Here is a 27,762-nt window from a genome sequence, read left to right on the forward strand (position 1 = left end):
CTGTCACGCACAAATCGATTATTTGACAGTTGCGTTCTGATACTTCATAGAAATAGAAAGTTTTGTTCTGTTAGAAAACGGTTCTTTGTTGTTGGAATGCGAGAAATGCTGAAAACTGATTTCATTTTAGCTGTTTACTACGTAGGGTGAATGTTTTTGGAGAATATTAATTAAAAAATTGCCTTAGTAATCATTTATAAATCATTTATTACTCATACACCTTTTGTCCATAAATATAAGCATAGTTTCTTACACACTAATTACAAAAAATTGTGTACATAATCCAGCTAGTAAATAGAAACAATACCTAGATCTACTAGTTATATTGAATGTATTAATTCAGTATCCTTAATTAACAGAAATTACTTCTTACGTAACTATATAATTTAACTTACTTACAATACCTTTGTTGTCATTAAAAGGCATAAAAATTGAGCTTATGTTACAGGATTACCAAACCCTCGACGACCTAACTAGGACATACAGTTGGAATCATATAATAATACAACACACTGACTATCTAGTGATATGTGGTAAGGAATGTTTAACTACTACTAAACGTAATAATCAACTCCTATAAGTACCTATAAATAGTTGTAAGTATATTACACTCGTATATAGACAGGTATAGCTGCGCTATACCCTTTAACTATTCACTTTTGTTTATAGTTTTTTCTAACAATGTTTTAAAAAAGGAAGATAATATAGTAAACAGCAAACACTGGCATCGAGTCATTAATTAACGAAAAATATCCCTAACATGATTTTAACCTACCTCGATTACTTAGTTGTTTAATTCTCACAAGTACTTGCACTTAACAGTTTCTATCACATAATAAAGGCACAATAATATCTTTAAGTAAATTAATAATAAATTTAAATCACAGTCTAATTTGTCCCGATATAATTTTTTCATATTCTTCATTTCCTAGAGGCGTATACTTTCCTGTCTTTGGGTCTAAATAAAATAGCTTATCTTTGACTACCGACGGGTCGTAACCTTCCTTCTGCAAATCGACTTTCCTCATTTTGAAGGTTCCTGTTGACAAAATAATAGAATTAATGATGCGTATACATGTGGCATTGCTGTTCCCAAATATGTAGATAATAATATTAATCGTATGACATCAGTTATTTCTGTTTCAAGGCCAGAAAAAATTGGGGGACGCAGTTGGGGCTGGTGGTTTCCTCCCGTTACCTACTTATTAAGGGCGTGACTTTCAAGGTCTTGTAACCCAAATCAGTAGATCCAGTCCAGAAAATAATAGTTAAATCGCAAGAAAATATTGTTAACATCTTTGTAACAACGCACACCTTTAAAGTAGATGTGTGTTTGTCATAATAATATTGCATGCCGTCCCTCGGGGACCTTTGTTTCACAACTGACAATGTCACACGCCTATAAAACAAAAGATATCGATACGCAAACAATCCTTAATTCGGTATGTACAGCATAAGTCCCTTTAAATCTTCTTTTAATGCAATATTAACGTTATGAGTTCCATTATTTATCATGAACTATAGCTACTTAGTGGGTATTCTAAATAACTCACCTGTCATGTCAACGCTAGTCATGATCCTAATGAATATGGGCCTCGCGTACTTGGGTAAGTCTTTCGCAATATCTTTCGCTAACTTGTCTAAGTCGAGTGTTCCCTGAGGGTCTACAATGCCGCACATGCCTGCTCGACCGTCGGTGTTGGGTATCTGTTTAGGAATAAATAGATAATATAGATAGATAAGTAGATGTACCTACTTCATTTGGTACAACATTTTTTTTTCATTTTTGATCTTAGAACCAAATGAAATAGTTGACATGGGGGATGGTCTTCCGAGAGATCTCTTCCAGATTTTCCAGATAAGGTATCAGTAATTAGGTTGTTTAATTTTTAATTATGTGAAGGTCATATAAAGTTTATGCAAGTTACAAAGTTATTAAGAATTTTTTAATCCAAGAAAAATGTCTTAGGTATCTCAAAAACTGATCATCATCTAGCAGTAAACATTGCCCTTACCTCAACACCATAAACGACAGCATCCCTCTGGTTAGTGACCCTGGAGATCGCAGACTCCACTTCAGTAGTAGATACGTTTTCTCCTCGCCACCTGAACGTGTCACCCGTTCGGTCCATGAAGTACAGGTAGCCGAACTCGTCAGCCGTTAAGATATCCCCTGCGAAAACAATAAAATTATTAAGTACCTATATGCAGTTTAGTACATAAGGTGGAATTATTTAAAACTTTCCTCTTTCGAAAAACACTTCAAAAATGCAACAAAGACTTAAATAAAATATCGGACGGTCTTCAGATTCTACAGGATTCTAAACTATAATTACAGTTAGGTTTAATCGATGGATTTAACCCCCAGAAATATGACACTTTAACTAACCTGAAATAAATGCTGAGTCTCCATAGTTGAAAACGTCCCTGACAATCTTTTTGTCTGAAGCAGCTTTATCCACATAGCCCAAGAACGCTCTTGATGGGTTATTCGGTTTGATTTTTCCTATAAACACTCCTGGCTCGTTGGGTGCTGCCAACTAAAAATTAAAAAGTAATTTGAATTAGTCAGATGGTGTCAAGGATAAATGATAGGTCATTAGCAAAGATTTTAACCCCCTTCCAAGTTCGAAAAGCAATGTGGTATGAGGTTGTTTTGATAATAATTTAATAGGCTCTACTAACCTGACATAATCCTTTTTTGTTCCTAACTGGCTCTCCGGTTTCAGGGTCTACTTTGAGAATGGCGATGGGATACACTGCTGGTATAATTCTAGATACGAAACCGATGGCTCCAGTTTTGTTGTCAATATTAACTGAAACCAAGAAAATATTTTATTACCGAGACCTTTTTAAACGAAAACTTTTTCTTAGGTCTGCAATTCAGTTGCATCCTACCTATATTCGCATTTCCTTCAGTAGCTCCATAGAATTCAACAACCTTCTTGATATTGAAACGTTTGACGAATTCGGTCCAAATCTGAAAACAAAACAAGACTGTTATAAACATATGAGTAACTATTTTGTCTCCATCAGCATCAGGGGAAATATGCCTTCTATTGAGCATAATAAAATATTTGCCCGTGGTAGTCCCACAAACCCCGGGGCAGCACTAGCCGCACTCAGCGCAGTTTCATACAATGAAAAGTATCCTAGTAGCGGAAATAATGTATGATGATCAGTGTTAGCATAAATGCTGTTACACTCATTCAAGACAACGGCAATGGCAAAAACACCATACAACTGCTCCGTTCCACCGATCGACATTTCGACTTTCACCATAGGTAATGCAAGAAATAATGGCATAATAATCTTACCGCTGGCCTCATTCCGTTTCCGTAGACCGTTCGTACTTTGTGTTGCGTGTCTGTGACAGCGGGCGGAGTCGCTAGTACGTAGCGACACATCTCTCCAATGTAGTGGGCAGCCTAATGTTGGAAGAAAATGTGTTTTTATTAACTTGTGAAAGCTTTCCTCGTTGAAATTACGGCCATAACTAACATTTACTAAAGATGTTTATAGAAGTGTATTGTATTGTAGAAATCACAAACAAAGACGCCATGATGCTTAAGCTAAAGTTAAACATCATATCCCAAACTTTCTCCTGCATCTCGACAGTAATTCATTGTTAACGATCGACCTGTGCAAGCGCATAAAGTTTTGATTTCTCTGCATCTGCTTGCGCTTTGTGGCACATTAGTGCAGTGAAACTTTCACCGAGCTTTCTCTCACCGTGGCATTGTATTTGATGCAGTCGGGGAAGTAGTTCGAAGCTGAGAATTTGGTCCTGATGACTACGGTGCAGCCGAATATGAAGGATTGGCCCATCGTGATGCAGCCGCCGGCGGAATGGTATAGAGGCATGGGGCAGTAGATGACGTCACTTGTTCGCAAGCTGCCGAGGTAGTGGACGCCTGATGCCATGAACACCATACTGAAAATGAAATAATAGTCGAGATTACCGGAATGAACCATTATTTTGTCTGTTACCGAAGCAATGTTTAACATTGAATTTAGAGTGTGAAAATGAATGGTATCACCCTGACATGGTAAAAGTTATGTAATTAGGGCGCTTTAAATTCGTAATTAAGTATGTAGTAACGATTGTATCCAACTATATTAGAGCTCACGTACCGTGAGGAAGAAATAACGGCTGCTTTCGGTAATCCAGTAGTTCCAGAAGTGTAGATGTACAGCAGTTTCCCATTGAAGCCTTCACCATCTGACTGTGTCCAAGGAGCTGGGTTCGTACTCTCCAGCATTGCAGTGAAGTCGTTTTCAGATTCTACTACCCTCACAGCATCGGGAGACGTGTTGAGGGGGCGACGGGTAAACTTAAACAGCTTGATTGAAGGGTTGATCTCTTTTGATATGTCCTGGAATGCTGGAAGAGAAAAAATCTTTGAGAATACATTGGGGAAACTCAAGAGTAGGGCCATTACGTTAACTGATTTTCCAGAGGACTCAAAATTATAAGAGGCCATTTAATATATCATTTTAATAAGCAACTGCATAATTAATGGCTTGACTTTGACCCTTGTTTCGACACATATTTTGAACAACCAGTTTTTCAAAGTCACAAATTTTAGTAAGTATAAAATATTGATAGCAATAAAATTATTACGTAATCAACGAACCTGTTTGGAACTCGTCGCTGTAGATGACCACATCACACTTGGCGATGTTGATGGAGTGCAGTAAGGTGTTGCCAGTCTGGTTGGTGTTGATGAGGGGGCAGACTGCGCCTATCCTCGTAGCGCCGAGCCAGATGGACGGCATCTCAGGACAGTTGCCGATCATCACGGCGACGGTGTCTCCACGCTTCACACCTTTAGCTTTTAGGACCGCTGATGTTCGTAAACTGAATTCCTCCACCTGAAATTGAGAATTAGAAGTCATTAATAAAAATATTTCTGCCAGAATACCTGGTGGGTTAAGTACCTTCTTTGTTTGATGTTCGTAAGAGCTACGGTTCAAAAAACTTCAAGTCATACAAAGCCTGCCTCACAGAAGATGTAAACTAAGCTTGCGAAGGTTAACAAATAAATAAAAATAAAAATTCCGGGTCAATGACCGATTCTTATCGCAGGTAGATTTTGTTCAGTCTTAATTCACATCGTGGGAAAACATTACTGAAAAGAAAATGGCGTGTTTAAGGTAACCCACTTGTGCAAAATATGATCCGGGTTAAAGTGACAGAGGCAATATTTGAAAGGCCTTTTATAGCTTTCCGTCGGAAGTTATTAACGTCAAGTGACGGAAATTGGCGTGTTCTCATTCTCTGCACGCATGCACTGCTTTAAGATCACGATAATACACAGGTACCGTCATATAAAATAATGGATATTTCCTGAGCATGGACCCGTTTTTCCTTAACATTAAAATCCGCGTGTGGCGTTAATCTTACTTCTGCTACTTATCTCAGTTCTAAGTAATAGGATCTAGATATTTTATTACCACTGAGTACGTGGATTAATTAGATATTAGATAAATCACAATCACCACTGGTGACTACGTAAAATGATGTCATTCTTGAGATTGTCGCTAAAGAAATGACGCCAAATGTACCTAACGAAGGACGCATGGACAATAATTTACTCCCTATCTGTCTAGCAAATGTACACATGGCATGTGACTGCACAGCAAGGTGCACTCTGACTTGACGAGGAAATGGTGCTATAAAACAAATGAAGTCACGGCGCATCACCTCGCGTGAAGATCCCATACTCCAAAGGAAACTAAATATAAATATAAGATAAGTGTTTACCTGCTGGAATGTCCAGGTTTCATCTTCGAACAAGAAGCAAGCCTTGTTAGGATGTTTGATCACCAATTGATGGAAGATGTCCGGCATCGACCAGTTCTTATTTGTGAAATTCTTCGTCAGCCTCAAAATTTTGAAGTAGCAGTACAGAGCTCTGAAAAAGAAAATAAAACTTGTTTGAAATCGGTCCTTTCAATCGCCATGCGAATCTGATAGTCGATAGACCGGATGAGAAAATATCAAACGCTTTCTCAGCTTAGAAATCCATCGAAATAGGTACCTACGTAAATCTCACGCAGGTAAATCGTTCTGTTGTTATAAGTATTAATATAAACTTTCATGAAACATGTCACACCAAGCACTCAAACAATCACAGTCGTAACTAAAACAAACTTGAAATAATACAAATACTTACGAGAAATCTCTGGGTGCTGTTCTGATGGCTACGTAGATCCATCTCCAGTAGAATGCTATGCAGTACACCACAGCTAATATAGCAAACACTTGTAAACTGGTCTGCCAATCCTGGAAGACCCAGGTAACAGCACACGCGCCGGCAAGGACGCCCAACGCGAACATCGCGATGGCAATTTTACTCCAAGGTATATTCGAAGAAGTCTTCACAGATCTACTTCTTCCCTTTTCTAAGTCAGCGTCACCGTTCTTCAACTGAAAAATAAAATAAAACTCGTGTAGCAGTTGCCTACGCGACTGACAGCTACTGACTCCGTTTATCGGATAAACAAAATATTCGTGAGTGTACGCTACGGTACATGATAAGATTGTCCGGTTATCACTGGATTATTTTATGGACTTTGCAATTTAGGATTTTAGTGCTAATTGACGCTTGAGATGATTTGTTCTTGACTTCTTTAGAATGGACATATCCGGTTTAAATTACGGCGTATCATATCCGTCTTAGTTTATCAGAAACTAGTACCTACAGTTGAACAATAAATTGAAGCAATTAACTATGAATGACTAATAATAATGCGCTCAAGATCAAGAGCACCTATGTCTTGTAGTTTTTATGCTAAAGACCGGCTTTCGTATTCATCCGTGTCCCGTAGGATCTCGGATAAAAAGTAAAAGCCAGAAGCTTCGCTCAATAAATGGGCTAAACAATGATAGTTCCCGAGACTAGAACGTCTAAAAAACAAGTCCACTTTATAACATTAAGCCCCCCCCAGACGCGAGGGCAATTAATTGAGAAAACAACCAAAAATTGGGTTATAACACAATCGTCAGTGACCTTTGAAACTACAATACATACTTACTTACCTAAAATGAAAGGGAAAATGTAGGTACACCGTGTATTTGTATACGTAAGTATAAAACAAAACAACACATTGAATGCACACAAAAACCCAAAAACACTCAGATAGGCTCTTTCTTACAGAATTATTTCTACATAATTTGCAACCTGTAACCACGCGAGTCTTACGAACACTGCGACTTAAAACCGGAAAACACTAATGAATAATAGAATTATGATCTTAATAACCCCGTACTGCTGCCTCCATGAGAAAAACTACCTTGACGTACCTAGTTTTATGATATAAGGTAAACAATAGTGAACATATACATAGCAATTTTGACGAGTTTAACTTTGGAATTTGGATTTTGAACATGTTTTTCCTTGAACTCCGCAAAATTAATTGTTTCTACTTTTCAGTAGTTTTCAGCGACTAAATGGCTTTAATTTTGTGTTTTTTAATAAAACCTCTATATTGAATATGGGTAACTGACAATCTTGTTGGATATCTTTTCAAGGTAACTCTCAATTAAGAACAGTGTTAACTTTGAACCTTGAGTAATATGTAAAGCAATGTTAAGATAAATTAGGCTGCCAAAAACAAGTTTTAATTTTAATGTCCGTAAAGATTTATGAGATAACCAAAGAAAAGACAACGTCTTTAGTTACTTAATATCTGTACCTTCAATCTTTAACAGTGTTATGCCTCCACATAGATAGGCAGGCATACCTATATTACCTAATCCATTTATAATTATTGCATCTCGTAATAAATTGCACTATGTTTCAAAGTTGCTTTATAATATTTGCTCTCGTTTTTGTACTGAATTGTTGTTAATACAAACAAAAGCTTGTAGGTATTGTTAAAGTTGTTTTTATAGTTTAAAAAGAAAAAGAAGTCGTTAATCGGCTAAGTAGGTAAACGACAGAGAGAATGGCTTTCCGTGGGTTTTCCTGAAGTACCTAACACCTGTGCGCCTGCACCTGTCCACAGGCACCAAAAGGAAAACTAGCAATATATTATTTTTCATGTCTTCTTATATTTTGTACAAAACCAATGACCTGCGCCCCTAAGTCGGTGTTTATCCAAAACAACAACAAATAAGTAGGTGTTAAATTTCTATAGGTAGGTAAAGGTTGACCGAACGACTACATAAATACGTCGTAAAATCATTGTAAGTACTTAGTAATTACCTATTATTTCTTAACAATACGTTTAAGAACAACAATAGTTAGTTGTAATTGTGACCTGCTTATTCAATAATATACTTAGGTATTTACATTTTAAAAAAAAACCTAAAAGTCAGTGTTCACAAAACAACTATGAATTTTCACGTCCAATTTTCAAAGCAAACAGTTTTTTCAAGAAAAACGGATGTTTACGTTGTCGATGAACTTGGGCCCAAATAGTTAAACGATTCGTAAACATTGACAAGTTTTAAAAAAGCCATCTTACGAACTCGTTATGTTAGCAACTTTTTTAACAAAACGTCTTGTTAATAAATAACCACATTCTTAAGCCTTTTGTGATTTATGAGGCATTGATTTTGTGCCTTGAACTTGAGTATTTCCTTGTCAGAAAAAAAATATTTTGAATAAAATATCAATTTCCAAAATTATGTAAAAAAAACGATTCGAGTGAAACTGACACTACAACCTACACTTATTTGCCAAAAGTTAATTAATTCTTAGTTTTATAAGAAATAACGCATCTTAAAAAACGCGAATATGACGCACGAAATTATTAAAAAAACTGTATTAAGTAGCTATGCTTCTAAGATTAGACCAAAACGGAATTAATTAGTAGAACCCGTACCGAGTTGCAAAAAATCTTTATAGTGCAACTTCCATCTGTGTATTTTTCATGACCAACTCGTTTTATAGTTCGTCCATGGATGGGTGGGGCTTCATACTAATGAATGTGAGAGACTCAGTATTTAATTAATGCTATAGGTAGTTGCAATTAATTAATACACACATGTGAAGTCTCCCAAAAATATAGAAAATAGTTCGAATTATTGTATTACATCACGCATGTAAAATGTTTGAAACTAGAAGATCTTTCTGAAATCGTGCTACACAAAAACGTCGATATCATTCCCGGGGAGGCTATTAGATTACACCGAGTTATCTAGAAAGAAAAAATACCTGAACTGAAAGTAATACTTAAATAAACTGAAAAGCTCATTTACCTCAAACTTGTGGTTCCCGAAGTCAGTCTTATTCATATTGTTGTCGACTACCATCTCGACATTCGACATTTTCACTACTTTTCTTGATTGCGTGATTTCAATTGAACGTTATTTTATAAGTTTTTAAAGTCCATTTTCTGTTACAGCTCTATTTTCTTGCCACCTGAAACAACCAAAATTATTTGATTAACAAATAATACAGAAGTCAATGTTGTAATCTACATAACTACAATACGACAAATGTCATCCATATATAATCGAAGATTTAAATATACAAATAAATAAAATGTAACTGTCTGTTAGTAATGCATATGAAAAATGGGCGTTGATCCGAAACGTAACTGTTGTATCGATTGCTCTGACTATTTGTTTTGTCATCGTTAACACGAGTGGGCTGATTCTTTGCTGTTAGAAGGTTCTCTTAGGCTAAATAAAGAGCTTATTTCAAGGGAAAATACTTCTGTACTCTCACTACTTCTGAAAGGCCTTAAAAATGTATAAGCCCGTGAGGTTCAGAAACCTAAGTGTACCTGCTTTTCTTACCGACCATAGAGCGACGGCGGTTCTTTTGGAGGTCAACAATTTTTGACAGGCGCTTCAAACTAACAGAACAGAGAAACATGCAACTTTGTCGCATTTATACCCAATAGTTATGAATCGAATGCCGTAACTGTCACATTTACTGCTATTGCATGTGATGCAACACAGATAACTTGCATCTTGCATCACATATGACAATAGTGGTGCACCTTACACTCATTATGTGATGATACGATTTGTTTACCGTATTTCGTAATGATAGTTGACAACCAGTCTTAGGTTCCAAGGGGTATCTGATGGTCCGGGTAACTGGGTTGAGGAGGTCAGATGGGCAGACGCTCCATGTAAAACACTGGTACTCAAATACACCCGATTAGACTTAAAGCCGAACCCAACATAGTCGGGAAAACGCTAGGCGGATGATTTCGTAATGACAGTAGGTAAATGCGGAAGAAGCGACTGCGGTTACGTACATACGTATATGTATTGTTGTATATTTTACATCCAACCTTTGTCTGCCTATGTATGTGTGTACCTATGTAGTTGTATTCTACATTGTTTAAATGAACTCATGACCCGCCGGTTGTGGTTTTGTGAAACATCATTGTAAACATACATTTGTGACTTTACTGTCTTCGTGTGTGAAATGTGCAATTCTTTGTGATTGCACCTTTGTGAATTGTTACTAGATATTTACCTGCTCTATGTCTAATATTAGCCATGCTTCATTTATTCTGGTTTTGTATGGCCAGTATGTATAAAATAATGAGGCTAAAATAACACTCAGAACTTATAAATATGTAGTTATAAGCAATGATTAACTATTGTTAATGAACTCTAACTGCTTAAGTTAATATTTTATGTTTAGAACAGATAAAATAAAATCAATGTCATTTCTGTGAAGGTCTGTTTTACTATTAACTAGAATTATTACCGTCATAGATAAGAAAATATCAGTGTGTATGAGTTAATTAAAACACGTAACATGCACCGGTCGTATGTATTATCTTTTATTTTTATCAAATGCTTATGTAAGATTCAATCGTAATGCTTATCAGAAGAAATCAACGTGTTTGAATATTAATATCAAGTTTCTATTATGACATACGTAATCTGCCAGAACCGACCTATGTCTATATTACAGTGACTATGAAATACAACAAGCTCGATTTAAAAATAAAATTAAATATTTTTTTTAAATCTCGCTTTTTTAACAAAAAAGTCTGTAGCACAATTCGATCATTCCATATTTAAAATTAAAAACAACGAGGCTTCTGAATACAAACGTCCTTCCACAAAAAAAAATATTTCGAAAACTCAATACAACAATACTAAAGGCTATTTCATACTTTACACAAATCCGGAACATGGACAATTAATGGCATAATAAATTAAACTATGTGTATGGGTTGTTATCGCGATTGTATAACAACCATTGTTTCAGTACAGATAAAACTCTTGCATACATTGTGTGCGTCCGTCAGAATTTTTACCGCGTAATTGTGGCTACAGTTTTCGCAATCAACGTGCGTAGCATTTGCTACGTGTAGCTGGCATTTTCACTACATGAACCGTAGAAATGTTTATCATATTTTCGTTCTAACTTTGTCTTTAGTCTTTTATAGTCTTATTTATAAAATTACACCAGGAATGACAAATATTTTCGTAGTTAAACTTAGAGTACCTAACTTTACTGCAAGTCTATTAATAAGACGGTTTTCAATTACCTAACAAACTTAGGCAAACAGAAAATAAAAACATTGCAACAATTGTATTCTGAGTATATTAAATAAGTACTTTGGAAGGTTCAGGAAAACCGTTGTATATACGTTGTATGTACGTTGTTCAGTTCAGGCTTCTTTTGCGTAGTTCTCAAAATTTTGTCGAAAATAAATATTAGATCTTAGTCAGCCCGGAAATGTTCAGTACCTAATAAATCACTTTAGCTTATGCATATATTAGCCTAGCACACAATAGTAGATTAAGGAATTCTGCACAATATTTTATTTTCAAGCAAATCAAATATCTAAAGCTGTGCACTGATTCGTCCTTCTTTATCAATCATTTTAAGATTTAAAAGATCCCGACGAACTGTGAACCTCCTTTTTGGGAAGTCGGGAAAAAAGGACTTCATGATTTTCGAAATGGAAAAAGTACTAAAGGTCTCTCCTATTATATTGTGAATGGTCGGTCATGGCTCTTCGATAGCTACTTTATAAGATGATTGGGCAGATCTTGTGAATAGAGTCAGTTGGAGTCTTGATACAAGAATACTAAAGATATTGGCAGATTTTTTTTTAAGTTGCTAGATTTTATCGAGAAATACATTAGAATAAGCCAATCGTTTCTAAGCGAATTCTAATGTGAAATGAATGTCAAATACTTATACATAAATACTTATAGGTATAATTATAAATACTAGTTTTGAAACAGATAGTCAGGTTTTAGCTTTACGCTAATGTCTACCTGCCAAGATTTTTGTATTTTTTTGTAATAACACTAATTTATATAGTTCACTGTTCGCTAAATTAAAAATTCAAAACGATTTCAAAAAAATACTCCGTAACAAAAAATAATATTAATTTTTGGCAAAAACGTTTCAAAAATATTAATGTTCTCAGTTGTAGAGGACGGTCAGATGAATTCGTGAATATCTAAGTTAATAACTGTGAAATTCAATTGAAATTGGTGAAATTGGAAAGTTTTTGCAGTAACACCTCTACAGAGAAGTAAAATCTCTCGAAGATATTGAGCAACTTCTCAAATACCACATTATGATCGTTGGTATATTATAGGTAGGCTCTTGCTAAATATAGAAAACAAATCATTAAGTAAAATAATATAGAATTAGTTCTAAAAATAGGTACACTTAGGGGCTTTTTAGATGATTTTTTTTATCATATTAAATAATCAGCTGCACTATTTAACTATGATTGTCAAACAGACCTTGATGTCATAGATCAAGATTTAGGAAAAACAAGTTCCAATCAGTATTTTCCTTTTCGTTCTATAATATTAAAGTAAAGACGTTTTAAACCTTTTTACCAAATTGTTTTTCCCGATATTCCTTTATTAATTTTAATCCTTTTCATGAAACTCGAATATCCCGCAACGTATCAGAAATGTAATCGCACGGCTTTTCCATATACCTACAGGAATTATTGGCATTTGTGTTGCAAAGACCTATTCGCTAACTTAAATATTATGATTATGAGAATCAGGACAGCTTCGTATTTAACTGTTGGTCGAACACCGTAGACGATGACAGAGAGTCGAACATAAACGACTCATGTTCAAACGTATACTAGGTACCTCTATTCAATAGGAACGTCATTCACCAAATGAAAGTGAATGTCAATGACCTTCGATAACCACATAATGCCAAGTTCAAAGAAAGCGAAATCGAAACAAATTGAATGTTATCTTTCATAATTATTACTTATCTGTTGTGTTTGATGGCAACACTGGAAAGCACGTTTTCTTAATCAAGTATTATCAAAATGTAATCAAAGTAGATAATGTATTGATGGTTATACAATCGATTCAGACATACGTTTCCTTTCCGTTATACAGAGAAAATAAACGCACTCAGTTTATGTTTGGTTTGTATATTAGTGAATAGATAGTAGATAGATACATGTTTTGCAAATATTGGATATTCAAGGTTGTAATCGTAGGTAACTGTAAACGATTACAGTCGCCTAAGTATTATTAGTTTCACACAGGTGTTATAATTGGTTTGAGAGAGTCATGCCGCATTGGAGAAAGTTTTGACTTCCTTTAAATACAGCCATAGTACGTTCATATATACAGAATGAGTTATGCTGAAGATATTGTAAAGGTTTTTCACAAGTTGAAGAAAGCAATATGGACAGTTGGCAACGGTTGAACCGACAGTAAAAGGCTGTCCTACCCCTAGAGCCAATAAATGCTACAAGAATTCTTTAGTCAGGCCTTTCAAGACAAAATATTGTCCATTTACGTGTTCGTATTGACATAACCACCTCCAAAGAGTGTCAACAGCCTGCAGCTTCGAATGTCATCTCTTCGACAGCATTATTGTATTCTGCACGAATATACACGACGTGCGTATAAATATTATTCAAGTTGCATAATAATGTTTTTGTTCCAGCACACGCACGTGCTTTTAGTTTTCGAGAAGTATCGAAAGATGTTTCTTTAAAATATTTCTGTTGTCGTTACGTATTATTTGGATTATCCGCTTGTATCGTTGAAAAATTAGAAGGAAGGGAGAGCTTTCAGATTCTTACCTTTTAATAAAACCTGACGCCTGAAAAGCATTATAATTTGACCAATTAACCTTTTTTTTGTCAGGGGGGAAAATCCTCATGGACTGTACTCCACCTGGGGCAGGTGGAGGGGTGTGCCGGACTCTTACCGGCTAAAAACCCTACCTGGTGTTGCCTCCAATTACCTGTTGTCGAGGGCACGGGTATCGCCAAAGCATTCTTCCGCACCCCCGACAGGTATTGGCCCGCCAGATGTTCGAAGGCGGGCCCCGTCACCCTCTGTGGCCGTCACCCAGCGGCCACAGTAACTCCACTGAGAGAGGCGCGCGCAACACAACGCCACCGTCTCGAGGCCTGTTTCTGATCGGACGACAGACGCCCCTAGTCTGTCGTCCGCAGGCCGCGCCCTATGGTGGCCGGAGATCAGCCACCCTGCGACGCCCCTACGTCTGCTGCGGGTGGGGAGAGGTAGCAGATTCTCTCACCCTTTCCGCCGCCTCCTTTAAAACCATCACCTCCTCGCAAAAGGAGGCGACGGCATTCCACTCTTCTTCGCTGCTGACCATGCAAGACACGACGGCCGGCAGCGAAAGATTTCCCGCAGCATCCAGTACCGCAGTTAATTCACGGCGCTGCGTTGCCCATGCTGGGCACTCCGCCAACGTATGCAACGCCGAATCTTCGTTGCCGGTGCCACAATGGTGGCATTCGGGCGTGGGCTCCCGGCCTATGCGACACAGGAACTTTCCGAAACAACCATGTCCGGTGAGAACCTGTGTCAGCCGGAAGCTGAGGGCGCCGTGGCTTCTCTCCAGCCACTCCTTCATTACGGGCCTTATCGCCGCGATAACGGCGTGCCCTGCCGTGGGTCGTGCAAGCCTCTGCTCCCACTCCGCCATTAACACTTGGCGGAGCTCAGCCCTATGCGCCTCAACTTGTCGAGGCGCGAGACGCTCGCCCCGCCCCACCGCTTCCTCGCGCCATGTATAGAGTGACGCGAGGACTCTTCCGTCCATGTCCCACGGCGGAGATCCGGCTAGGAGACATGCCGCTTCGAACGAGATCGTTTGGTAACCCCTTATGACCCTGATGGCCATCGCTCGCTGTGGTCTTCGTAGCGCTGCGCGGTTGCGGGCCGCCAGGGTGTTCGCCCACACTGGCGCGGCGTACAGCGCCATCGCCCTCACGACCCCCATATAGAGCCTCCGGCAGGAGTTGTTGGGGCCCCTGAGATTGGGTAGCAAGCGCGAGAGCGCTGAAGCCGCGGCCATCAAACGAGGGGTTAGCCGCTGAAAGTGCGGCCCGAAGTCCCATCGACTGTCGAGAACGAGTCCGAGGTATTTCATTGTCGACTCGACAGCGATGGTGACCCCTCCTACCACTATGCTGGACCCCGGAGGTGGCTTCTTCCTCGGCCCATGGAAACAAAGGGCCTCAGACTTGTGCAGGGCCACCTCGAGGCCAAGACGTCGGATTCTGCCCACAACCTGTGAGACACTGGCTGTCGCCCGAATGGCCGCCTGCCGGTACGTCTTCCCACGTGCTGTTACTAGCGTGTCGTCAGCGTAGCATATCACGCTGACGCCGTGGAGAAGCGCACCGCGCAGGACCCAGTCGTATCCAATGTTCCACAGGAGAGGGCCAAGAACTGACCCCTGAGGAACACCGCACGTCATCTCTCGACGACCCCATCCTTCTCGACCCGGGTATACGACAGCTCTTTCCGACAAGTAATCCCCGACTATGCGGCGGAGGTACGCTGGCACTCCATGGTAACGGAGCGCCTCCTTGATGGTATTCCAGGGCAAGGTGTTGAATGCATTGGCGATGTCGAGCGACACCGCCAAGACCACCTCGCCCCGGGCGACAGCTTCCTCCGCCAGGACCCTTACGCGCATGATCGCGTCCACTGTTGAACGCCCCTTTCGGAAACCATATTGGTTGTCCGCCAGATCTGGCCCTTCGCTAGACATGTACTGAACAAGGCGGTCGGCGATGATTCTCTCGAAGATCTTGCCCACTTCGTTCAGCAACACAATTGGCCTATAGGCAGATGGTGAATCTGCGGGGCGTCCGTCCTTCCTGAGCAGGATCAGCTTTCCGGTCTTCCACCGGTACGGAAATTGACTCTGCTCCAGACATGCGCTCAGGAGTCCTAATAAGTCCTTACTCTAATCCCTATTACATACAAGTTGATGCAGTATTCGATTCAAAATTTCATACCTACATATATTTTGTGTTTATAGTTTTTTTTTAAACTACGTCATACGAGCCTGTTTTTCATTTACTTATTTCCATTTTGGATTGTTAAAGACCTTGATCTTTTGAATTTATCTTTTTCTTCTTCTTAATCTTTTTATTTTGAATTTATCCAAGTTAAATTTTTTTTTTCAAATTGAATCGGGTTTTGATTTCCATAAAGTTTACAAGACTATAAGAAAAGACATGGTTAAAATAAGGTTTTGTCTAGGTACATAAATCATCGTGTGTAGTACCATGCACTTTTCTCATTAGCACATTAGCGCCTGAGACAATATTATTTTATTACGTTATGCTTCGCTAATGGTTGGCTACCACATTATTTATAATAACAATCTTGTGAGATTCCTGTTAATTGTCAGTAGCATCTAAATATCTGCCTATAGTTAAGCATTTCCATGTAACAATATGAACAATTTATTTATGCACATACCAATATGATTTAGCAGTAGGAAAACAGTCTTGTATTGTTGTTATTACAAAATATTGTTAACTTATAGATGTCTAACAAAAGCATGATAAATTAATCAAAAACCTTGGACTTGACCTCTAATGTCTTGTTTACGTTTACAAATGTTTAACACATATTCTTACAAATTTTCATATTTATGTGCATGTAATATTTAGTTACTTACCTCGCTAGAAAATTCTAAGCATGAACCTACGTTTGTATCATCACAACCTGTTTATCATCTAACTGCTGGTCACATGCCTCCTCTCACAAGGAGAAGGATTGAGCGTTATTCACCACGCTTGCTCAATGCGGGTTGGTGATTTCAGAAATTATAGTCCTGGTACTTTACCCACTATGCCACCACGTAACTTTTGTATTGAGCGTAATTAACATTTCAGTTCAGAGACCCTAATTTCTCAGTAGGGTATTGTATTTCACACTGAATAAAATTACACATGTCACGTCTATATGGCTAATAGCCAATTAATTAGTCCCACGTTATTTTTAAACACCGTTAATTATATACTAAGTTTGTTTATTCGTCAAATATTGACTTCCTTCAACTGTTATTAATGTATTTTTCACATAAGTATGCGGATACTGTGAATTTACTTAAGTTAGTATAGTACCTTTAAGTACTTAGTAAAGTAAACAAAGCCAATAAGTAACAATAAGTGTGAACAGTCATGCAAACAAAATCAAAGAGTATGAAATAGGTAAATTATGGTAAAAAGTAGGTAATTATTGATTTACGTTTTGGTACAACTGCTCGAATTCTTCAAGTGTTGCTCTACTTGGACAAACTTATATACACTTTATAATTATTTTTTTCTTACGAAAACTGGTTTTTCTTACATGTAAATAATACATCATCGGTTTACATGACTTATCTATATTGGAAACTAACAAGTTTTCTTGCAACGAAAGTTTCAGTAGAACCAAATTAAGCATGTGTCTGAAAATGACTTATCGCCATGAGATTAGCTATGTAAGATTATTCAACAACTTAATGTTCTCAAAAACTATTGATGCCATCATTATTTCATTACTAGTGATGTGAAAGTTGTTTATCGACTATCGAGCTTAGTGAAAGCTCTACGTCATCTTCGATCATTCATATTACATTAATAAATATCTGCTTGCTTGCTGCTAGATATTAATGCACAGCACTTTCTTATTCACGTATTATTTAGTGAGATGAACCGTGCATATAATTTTTGCATTCATCAACACAATTTCACTGCTTCATCAAAATTTAATTTCTTTATCTGAAGCATGAATAAACAAATTGGAGAAATACCTCTTGCTACATTTAATTAATAATCTATAAAATAAGATTACGTAAATATGCATGATTTTGTTATAGAGATAGTCTGATGACGTGGTTGTGCTATGCCCATCTTTGTCGATGTTATTGACCTTAACTATAACAACACTAAGGACGGTTGCAAAACTCAGTTTAGTCACATTCGTTAACCTCAGGTTACTTAGCATGCGTGTCAGGCCTTAACATCCACGTTTGTTGACAGCCGATGATAGCAATTTTATGTCATGGTTAAGGCTTTTAAACTTAGATAAATCTCTTCATAAATTGTTAATTGTGTATGATGTTTTATACTTTCACAACTTTCTCAGACCTCCGTATTAAATTCGTTGTAAAAGTGCCATTTATATCCTTGTCTGCGAAAATATCACTTCACTGGATGTATATTTTATAAACTTCTTTGATTGAATTTTGCTAATTAACTAGTTATTTAAGAGTTCTTCGTATTAACCGATAATGAGTGATGCAGTCGAATGTTTGATTTCCACATGCTGCAGTCCTATTGTGGTGATTTTTCACAGAAAATACGATTGTATTTGTGGTTTCGATGAATCAGGTATCAACATTTCTGCATATTCCACCGAGGATACAGTCGGAATACGATAACAACGTGACATAATGCTACAGATACAGATAAGTCTAGATGGATGTTATTGACACCGCTATGCATTCACCGGGTGATTGACATTCGATGCAACGACACGGTCTCAGTTTCGCGGCTAAGGGCAACTTTTTTGCACATTTAAATTGTATTCGTATACCTATGTCAATTAGAGGACTATACAAAGGTGCTAACTAGGTACCTTTTATTGAATAACTGGCTAAAGATTATTTATTGATACATTGACTATAATTTGGATCAATAAGAACCAGTTTAATGCAAGTTCAAACCAATTAAATTTTGATTTTTTTTTCTGGCCTACGCAAGGACTGCCTTATACTTATGGCGATCAATAAATCATATTACAAACCAGTTTTGTATCTCTAAAATATGTATGTTCAGAAACTATTAACCTTTTGAAAATTTATAGATACCTATTTTATTTACTTGATTAGCACAGTTTAGCTAGGTAGGCCTACCTATGTACGACGCTAATATAATTTTCAAACATCATCTTTCAAGAAACAACAGTGCCTAAGTAATTTCTAGTGTTTGCGTAAAAGAATTTGTCACGTTTATTTGCATGTTTGTACACTTTGTCAAAACCTTAGGCTGAGCAAACTGTAAAAGGGAAAATCTGTTTGCTGAAGACATGTCTTAAGTTGTGTACACATTATTAAAGTTTAAACTTGAAACGAAGTAAACAGATGTTTCCTTTATACTCTTTGCGGAGGAAATGAACATTCACCTTATTGATTAATCCCGTTCCCAATATTCCATCTATTTATTTGTTGATTAGCTTAGCTACTGAGATATTAATCTGACATTAGCCCAAACAAAGAAGTAAGAAAGAAAGAAAATAAATTATGTCAAACAAGTAATATCAAATTCCTGTTGTTAGTAAGCAAAACAAGAGCCGTAGTATCTGAATCTTCACTATTGACAACTCCGTATAAGTTCAATGAATGTGAATTTGAGAGTATGACATAAAAGATCTTATTAGAATTCTTACGGTGTTCAAAAAACTACGTGTGCTGTCGTCAAAAAGAGGTCGTCATCCATTTAAAGTTTTTATTAGCAACTTTGATTTGCCCAAAAAAAGGCTTAGGTACTTATTTATTACCTTCGATAATGTATCGATTATGGATTTTTTGTGATTAAAAACGTGCTTCACAATAAAATAAAAATCTTATGCTTATTTTGTTTAGTGCATGACTATTCAAATTGGCAAATTGACAAGGGTTTTAAAGATTTAACCCGATTTTTTTGCACTAATCGAAATCGAAAACAACATTCTATAATAAATAGGATGCTTATATTCTTAGGAAATCACCAACAAATCTGGTCATACTTTGGTTTGGAACCTAATCTACATAATTGTAATGTTATTTTTTATTTAAGTTTTTACTTTGCAATTTTGGGGTGCACTAACGTTAACTGTAGAAGTTACATATAACATAACATACCAAGCATTAAATTGCCGCGTTTGGTTTCGGCAAAATCCATAGCTAAGTTTTTCGTAATGATATATTTCGTGAACGTCATTACGTCAGGTATGGCGAAGGCCTATCGTGCTCAGCCAAGAGTCCGTGAGATTTTGCAACTTTGTGTAGCAACACCAAAAATAGTGGTGTTTATGCTAATATGGCGTTACGCTTAGTAGAGTTTTATGAGATTATTTATTTGAAGTTTAAGATCATTAATAACCTTTATCGTCTCTTAACAACACATCTTATTATTTGCTGCTGCTCTTATGAGGCCCTACTTATCAGTTACAAACATATTGAGGTCCAGGTGTATTTGGTATCCTTGGTTGATACGATTGTCCTCAAAAAACGGTGCATTGTACCTAGAAGGTACGTGAATAGAGTGTTCTTGACCGTAAATACATAGATGTCTATACAATTATCTTAACGAGAGGCACACATACAAGTACCAACATGTAGGTAACAACATGTGCGATAATAAGCTAAGTACGTTATCATTAGATCCCACAGAAAGATTGATAATCAACAGAATTAACGCTCGGGGCATCAAGTGCACTGTAATGTATCCGGTACAATGATTTAATCACAGAAACTAGGTATCTGTTTTGGCAAATAAAATCTTCATGAAAACATGAAAACTATCTTATCTGTTGCTTTTAATACATTTACGGAACTTAAGCTTCTTATCCATATCTTAATGATTATATAATATCAGCCCCCCTTGCACATGTAAACAAAATGAAGTCGGATGGAACTTGCTGTATTAAAGTTTCTTAAAAATGTGTCTCCTATATGACGAATTGTAGAAATTGTACGAAAAACATTACCGTATATTTTGTTTGAATTTTGAGTAGGTAAGTAGCTAGGTGAGTACTTACTCACCGAAACAATATCGGAAATGAACACAGCTAAATAATATTATGAAGTACAAATTGAAGAGATGTTGAATGTCTTTGGTACAAACCCAGCTAAAATAATAACATCAACTTATTATCAGACATAACAAAAGACGTAAGAAACAATAGAAATCGGTCTCATGAGGATTATTGTTTTTTATTTGATCTTGTTATGTTCTTGCTGTTTATAAGAAACTTCCTGCTTTGTTACACATATTTTCACACATGGAGATATTGTATACCTAAACAAACTAGAATTTCTACAAACAAATGACTTTATTATACTTTCTTGAAATAATCATCTAAACTTGCCCGATCTTAATTAGGTATTTACAGTCGAATTTTTTCAGGTCCACACTTAAAATGTTTCTCACGAAAAGAGACAGTTCTTTATCTGATGAAAATATCCCAATAAAAAGCACAATACCGCAAGTGCTGTTTTATGAGGCTCATAAATTAATATAAATTGCATGTGAATTTCTATTCCTAAAAAAACATCTATTCCATAAAAAAATAATATTTCAGTTCTTAACTAACTCTCTAAGTTAGCGAGAAAACGGTATTTCTGTCATGAACCTTTTACGACAAGGAATACAATCATACGATCCGTACTACGCATCCTTTGTTTCACAAACATTGGCATTGATGTACGATTATGGAAAACGTAATGGTGCGGTCCCACTGCTAATACCATTCAATCATTGTGGCCAGCACATCTCAGCCTTGAGGATTATTATGTCGCGTAATCAGCGGTACCTACACAAGTAATTAACGGCCCAATGACAAGACGGACACTTTTGTTTTCATGGTTTTAATGAATCATTCCCCACTTGAGAATTAATTTGGAGAAAATGTAGCTTATGTTGAGTTGGTACACATTTTTGGTGGACTCTGTAAAAAGGAGGAGGACTTTTTATAGAAAAGTTTCTTTTTGTTGTACCGGAATGAGGCGGAATGGCTCCAAAACTACTGAAAACTGAAAAATTCTTTCACTGTTGGAAAGCTATATTCCTAAGCAAAATAGGCTATATTTTATCCTAATGCTTAAAGAAGATGCCCCGGGAAGCGAGTGAAACTGAGTGAATAGCTAGATTAGAATCACATAGGCCACAATTTCTTAGCAAACACACTGACCAATTATCATAGAGACCGAAAATAACTGCGAATAATTTTTCACAATCGCGACTGACAATGCTCGTCTGGGGTTTCGTCATACACAGCATTCATAACTGGCGTTATCCGCATCCTGGATGCAGCCCGGAACCGCTGGCGTTGCATCAAATTTCCCATGTCGTTGAACGAGTAGCACGTGTGGTATATACCTTCTAAACCTAAAATGGCTACGAACTAATAAGGTGGTTTATACCCAATGCCGAAGCTAGGTTGCCCGGGCACAAAGCGTAGATTTAAAAAAGTAATCATGTAGGTATGTATGGTTTTCATTGAGGTGTGCACTTGTAAGAAAATTTTACTAATTAAGTACCTACGTTATAATAATCATCTGCAATCGAAGATTTGATTTCAGAAGGTTATTTATTTTCATTAACACGTGCTAACACGAGGTTTTTTTTAAGGGTTTTAAGGGAAAGAGGGAAAGATTTCTAATCTACTACTATAAAGATTTCCATGTGTCATTTTTATAGCCACCAGTTTTTACAAATAATATGGATGAATATTACATATGTGACAGGTAATAATTCAATATACTTACTTCAGGAAGATTATACCTAAGTAAATACATAAGGAAAATTTTAAGGTTCGTAACATTAATCCATGACATTTATTATCCGAAATGATGCGTGCAAAAGGTTTGGCCGCCACGGGCGGATAAGCCCGAGAGGTACTGGTATGGCATATCTACATGATAATAACGCACGTCATATAAAAATCTGCCTAAGTAATTATGATAATTAATGGTATTAATAAAAATGATAACTGATAACACCTGGTTCATTTTCACTTATTTTAAAAAATGCGAAGAAGTTGCATAATTTGATTAAGTAGGTATGCAGATTTTTCTCGACTTCTCAAGCATTACATACAATGCATTTTGATATGACAACCCACTTTATTTTATTTTGGTCTCCACACCCAAGTGACATAACGTGTTTTATATTATTACTACACCTATTTCCGCTACTAATGAGTTTCATATACAATGCACATGCAGTTGTCTAGGTATAGACTATTTGTTCTTTTTAAAATTCCCTACTGCATTTTAGTTACAGCTCTAAGAGTAGGTACCCACCACACTGTAGACTAACCCTGACAATTTTTGAAAAACTCGATAGATGGCAAATTTTTTAAAAAGAAAATTCTTGAATCCAATTAGAATTTTCAGTTGATTTGATGCCGATAAATATCTGATCGGTGCAATATGCGTCCTCTATCATCCATCTCCATACTGCATTTATCAGCACAAACTGCACAAACAAACTATCGGCCGACCAAAAGTTTGCCCTCTAATCCTAATCAAAACCAGATATTTATCTGCCATAGCAACTAAGCTTGTAGATATTCCACACGTGAATATGTAACTAGTTATGTACTACTATGTATGTAGATAATTTTTATGAATTAGTTTGATTAGGTACTTTGATTTATTATCTAAGTAACGTATTGTCTATGTGAATGTGTCTAATAAGGTTTACTCATAATGAAATAATTATTTATTGTAGTTTTTCAGTGATAAGTCAGTTTGGATGTAAAGAAAAGAGCACTTTGTTTCGCTAATATAGCAATTTAGCGAGAGAGAACACAGTTTTCGTAACAAAAAATACTTCAGTTTACAAAAAAAATGTAAAACAGGTACAACCTATAAGTAGTTGGTACGTTAATAGTAAAATAAACTGAAAAGATACCTAGGACGTATCGCACCAAGTTATTGTCTTTCAGAATAACTTTTAATATTATTTATAAATGATAGGTTTCTAAAATATAAATCTTTTATTGTTCTGATGCGCAATCTTTATTTTCTTTCTTTCTTATTGTTAAGATTTCTATGGTTAGCAGTGTTCTTAGGACATGGTTTATCATCATGTGTTTTAGTAAGTGGTTACCTACTTATAATGTTAATTATTACAATCAAGATAAAGGCAGAGTTCTTAATTCTTAATAGCTTATAAGTAAACGAGTTTCCTGTACTTTTGAGAAGCACCGATAAAATTTATGGAACCCACAACGAGCTTACTACTAAAAACTGTGTCTCAGACGTCATACGCATTATAAAATGACGTCGATCTACAATTACCATGAACCGACACCACAAAACGTGTTCTAAAGTTAAATGAAGTACCTACCTGCCTTATGGGTAGATATATTCTTTAAAAAAAAATTTAAACTTATCGATTCGATATTTTATTCTCTTGCTTACTATGTAAGTACTAACTAAATAAATGAAACTGGCGCTATCGCACTTCATTAAACGTTGCCTTTAAAAAAATTATATGATGTATTTTTTATGGCTCTGCATGGTTCATGCATCTAGCCAGGAGCTAAAAAGTTATTGTGAGAAGATAAAAACAAAAGAATTATGCATATTCACATCGCCATTCAAGGTTAACAGCACTGAAGAAGTCTCGGATACATTCACAGTATAAAAATGTTGGCAGAAAACAATAGCTTTTTGTCATATCTTTGCCACGACTTTCTTAAAAATTTGTCCCACGTGCATTGAATCTTTCAGTAAAACGAGCGCATGTCTGAAACATCTTTGACTTGCCTAATAAATCTTAAATGCAATTACCGACGTGAGAAATATTTTGTTATTAATTTTATGATGTTCTATGATCCTTTTGTTGTGTGTGAGTTTCTGCCTGTTTCTCATTTCTTTTGTTTGCAAGCACATGAGCAACTGTGTAAGTACATCGAACTTGGCTAAAAATAAATAGATAGGTACTTATTGGAGTGAGTCTTGATAATCTGCAAGGGACAGCGTATCCTTTTATTATGTTTTTTATCCTGCAGCAGACATTTCTATGGAATAACCCCGTATTACAGGTTTAAAGGATGTTTTTTTTCGTTACAAAGTTCATCTTGCAGCGTTGCAAGCCTTTAAGTGACTGAGCCACACAGACTTTAACGACGAAAACTTACTACCGATTATCAAACAAAAGTTTCCAATATTAAATTACCTAAAAAAGGAAATATGTTTGTAAACTTACTTAAATCTGACTATCCAATTGTTATTCCATTGTATCTTTGAATAGGTAAAGGTTGAATATTTACAACATAATAAAATATGAATAAATATCTACCTATGTTTTATTTTGTCGTCGCAAATTAGTTTTCACATCGTGAAAAGGAAATACTGTATGTTAAAGTAATTTTGATAAAAACAGAGTGATAAATGATAATTTATGATCATATTTTAGTTTTTTGTCAAAATGACAACTTAAATGATTACAATGATTTTGTAATTTTGTAAGCTGGTATATTTTACCTATTCATGGTTATTTATTTCAAATACCATTATCACGTTTTAGAGATTATAAACTATTTTTAAGCTTAATAAGTATTTACATAATCCATAGATAGACTGGGGGTATCAGGGGGTATCGTGGTCAAGAATTAAATTTTTGCGAACAATTACTGAGATAATTGTTCAATTATCTGCTGATAGTGTACTTGCGTAATTAATAATGATAGCTAATCATTTAGATAAAATTGTTTTGCTACGGTGTATGGCTGCCTAGGTATTTAGGTAGGTAGGTTAAGTACCTATGCACATGGAATTAAAATACTTAAAAAGAAAATCTGTACACTTGTTGACACTTCTCGTGACCCAAAGGCTGGCTTTTATTTCGCCCAAAGATTAAGCATTGCCGTTCAACGTGGCAATGCAGCCAGCCTTTTGGGTACACTCGGTGACAGCGATGAGGATCAATTTTTCGACGCGCTTTATTAGTTTTAAGTTTTCTTTTTTTATGTAAATAGGTATAGATTTAGTTTATTTTAAAATAAAAGAAAATCTTTAATCGAACTGTGTTTAGAAGGGCGTAGTAGTAGAATGATTGTTTCCCAGCTTTTTATTTTGATTGCAGATTGATTTCAGTATTTTTCATAGAGTTCCATTTCGCAATAAATTAAACGATGTGGCCCCTGCGTGCCTAAATATGGAGCTCAAGATCATAATTTTTCGGTATAGTCGTTCGGTCACAATTCATTGCGATACTGAAATATTCTGAAGAATATTTTTTGATTTGTTGTAAACATGCATAATTAAGTAGGTAACAAAAGACCATCGTACATACATACTGTACTTCAAAATACATTACCCTCCTTTGCGTCGCGCAATCGGGTAATAATGAGCCTGTGAGATTGTAATCATGAATGGCTTAGTTAATAGCCTTTGAATGTAAGTAATTATAATTATTTAATTAAGGTTTTTATGGTTGAGCAGTTAGAGTTAGTTTTACCTTAGTTTTAGTTTGTATGGTTCTTCGTCAGATCGTTGAAAACTTACGGGCTAGGTACTAATCGTACATAGATTATTTAATAGGTATCTGAAGCGTGATTATTTAAAACTGTGAACTGTGTTCTCTGAATTTTCCCGCATTTTCACTCATCTTATAAATGAAAATATGTGAAGCTACAATCGAAAGAAATGGTTCATTAAGTATGTTGGTAAACAGAGCATGGTTTAAGTATCTGCTTGCTATTTCAACTGCATTTGTTTATCTACTTACCTAATTACTTTTTATTAGAGCAACCAACATATACCTACCTAAGCACCTATTTCTTTTAATGAGAGTTATTATTAAATCTCTACCTGTTAGTACCTAAGTAATTAAAAATTAAAGCATTCTTACAAATTATAGAAGACACATTTTCTTTCACTCTAAGTTTTATTGTCAATTTTTTTTTAAAGAGGACATAATATGCTACACGACTGTTTTAGATACACACATCATGCAAGATTTTTTCAAACCTTGACACAGTTAACCGATTTAGAATGGAATAATATTTAGGTATGTTAATTGAGACAATTAATAAAATATTAGGTAAGTAGGTACCTATATAGTTTAAACAAAACCAGACACAAAAAGAATAACAATTTATAAAAAAATTAACTTACCAATTGTCAAAAGAAATCTCAGCACCAATCCGTGACGATGTAAAGAAATATTTCCCACAAATATTACGCAAAATTGATAGTTACGAAAACTTTTTTAATTCACAACTTTTACCGTTGCGTGGTTTCGATTTCAAGAGCGAGTCGACGCAGGCGACCGCGGCGCGAGCTAGCGACTTTGTGAACGAACAACGTCGACGGAAGCAAGCATCGGCGGAGTGCCGGCCGGTGATTGTGCCAAACTGCCAGACTGTCACCGTGGGTTACAATACCATAGATTACGATTCTGACGATGCTAGACTCTCCATTGAAGAACGATCACGGAGAATGACTAGCTGAGATGTCATAACGCAAAATCTCCCAAGAAGGTAGCGCGCCAAAATCTGGGTTATCATCGAGGAGGAACGATTCTGACTCCGCCCTCATACGCCGTTTTCAAAACCCGCCCATTTTTTGAAAACTTGTTTTGACAAGAAAGCCGAACACCTCGTTGGTTTGAGTAACTGATCACGTCTACCGTATGTTAAGTAAGGCGCCTGGCTACCTGACTTATGACATCTCTGCTCAGCTTTTCTTCCTCCGTGAGAAAAATAATCAGGCGAGCTTCTTACACTAGAAAGTCGCATCATACTCATAATTATGCGCAAAACATGATTGATATTTGATT

The 27,762-nt window shown here is 36.3% G+C and overlaps 1 protein-coding gene across 2 annotated transcripts; it reads right to left on the reverse strand.

Annotated features, from left to right (window-relative positions):
• Positions 1 to 187: 187 nt before the first annotated feature.
• Positions 188 to 27,320, reverse strand: LOC110381425 (long-chain fatty acid transport protein 4). 2 transcript variants are annotated; one of them, XM_021341765.3, is made up of 14 exons: positions 27,099 to 27,320; positions 9,212 to 9,374; positions 6,180 to 6,433; positions 5,768 to 5,918; positions 4,638 to 4,875; positions 4,135 to 4,384; positions 3,733 to 3,934; positions 3,318 to 3,428; positions 2,899 to 2,980; positions 2,686 to 2,816; positions 2,390 to 2,540; positions 2,016 to 2,173; positions 1,554 to 1,707; positions 188 to 1,039 (listed from the first exon to the last, which is right to left on the reverse strand). In XM_021341765.3, exons 2-14 carry the CDS (start codon positions 9,278 to 9,280, stop codon positions 882 to 884), a joined length of 2,109 nt encoding a protein of 702 aa, XP_021197440.3. In that variant the 5' UTR covers positions 9,281 to 9,374; positions 27,099 to 27,320; the 3' UTR covers positions 188 to 881. The 2 variants fall into 2 exon arrangements, with proteins under 2 accessions (XP_021197440.3, XP_021197441.3); XM_021341766.3 differs by lacking the exons at positions 9,212 to 9,374; positions 27,099 to 27,320 and adding an exon at positions 7,046 to 7,118.
• Between the last annotated feature and the right edge of the window lie 442 nt (positions 27,321 to 27,762).

Source organism: Helicoverpa armigera, chromosome 6 (genome assembly GCF_030705265.1).
Source record: "Helicoverpa armigera isolate CAAS_96S chromosome 6, ASM3070526v1, whole genome shotgun sequence".
In the NCBI taxonomy this organism is placed as follows: domain Eukaryota; kingdom Metazoa; phylum Arthropoda; class Insecta; order Lepidoptera; family Noctuidae; genus Helicoverpa; species Helicoverpa armigera.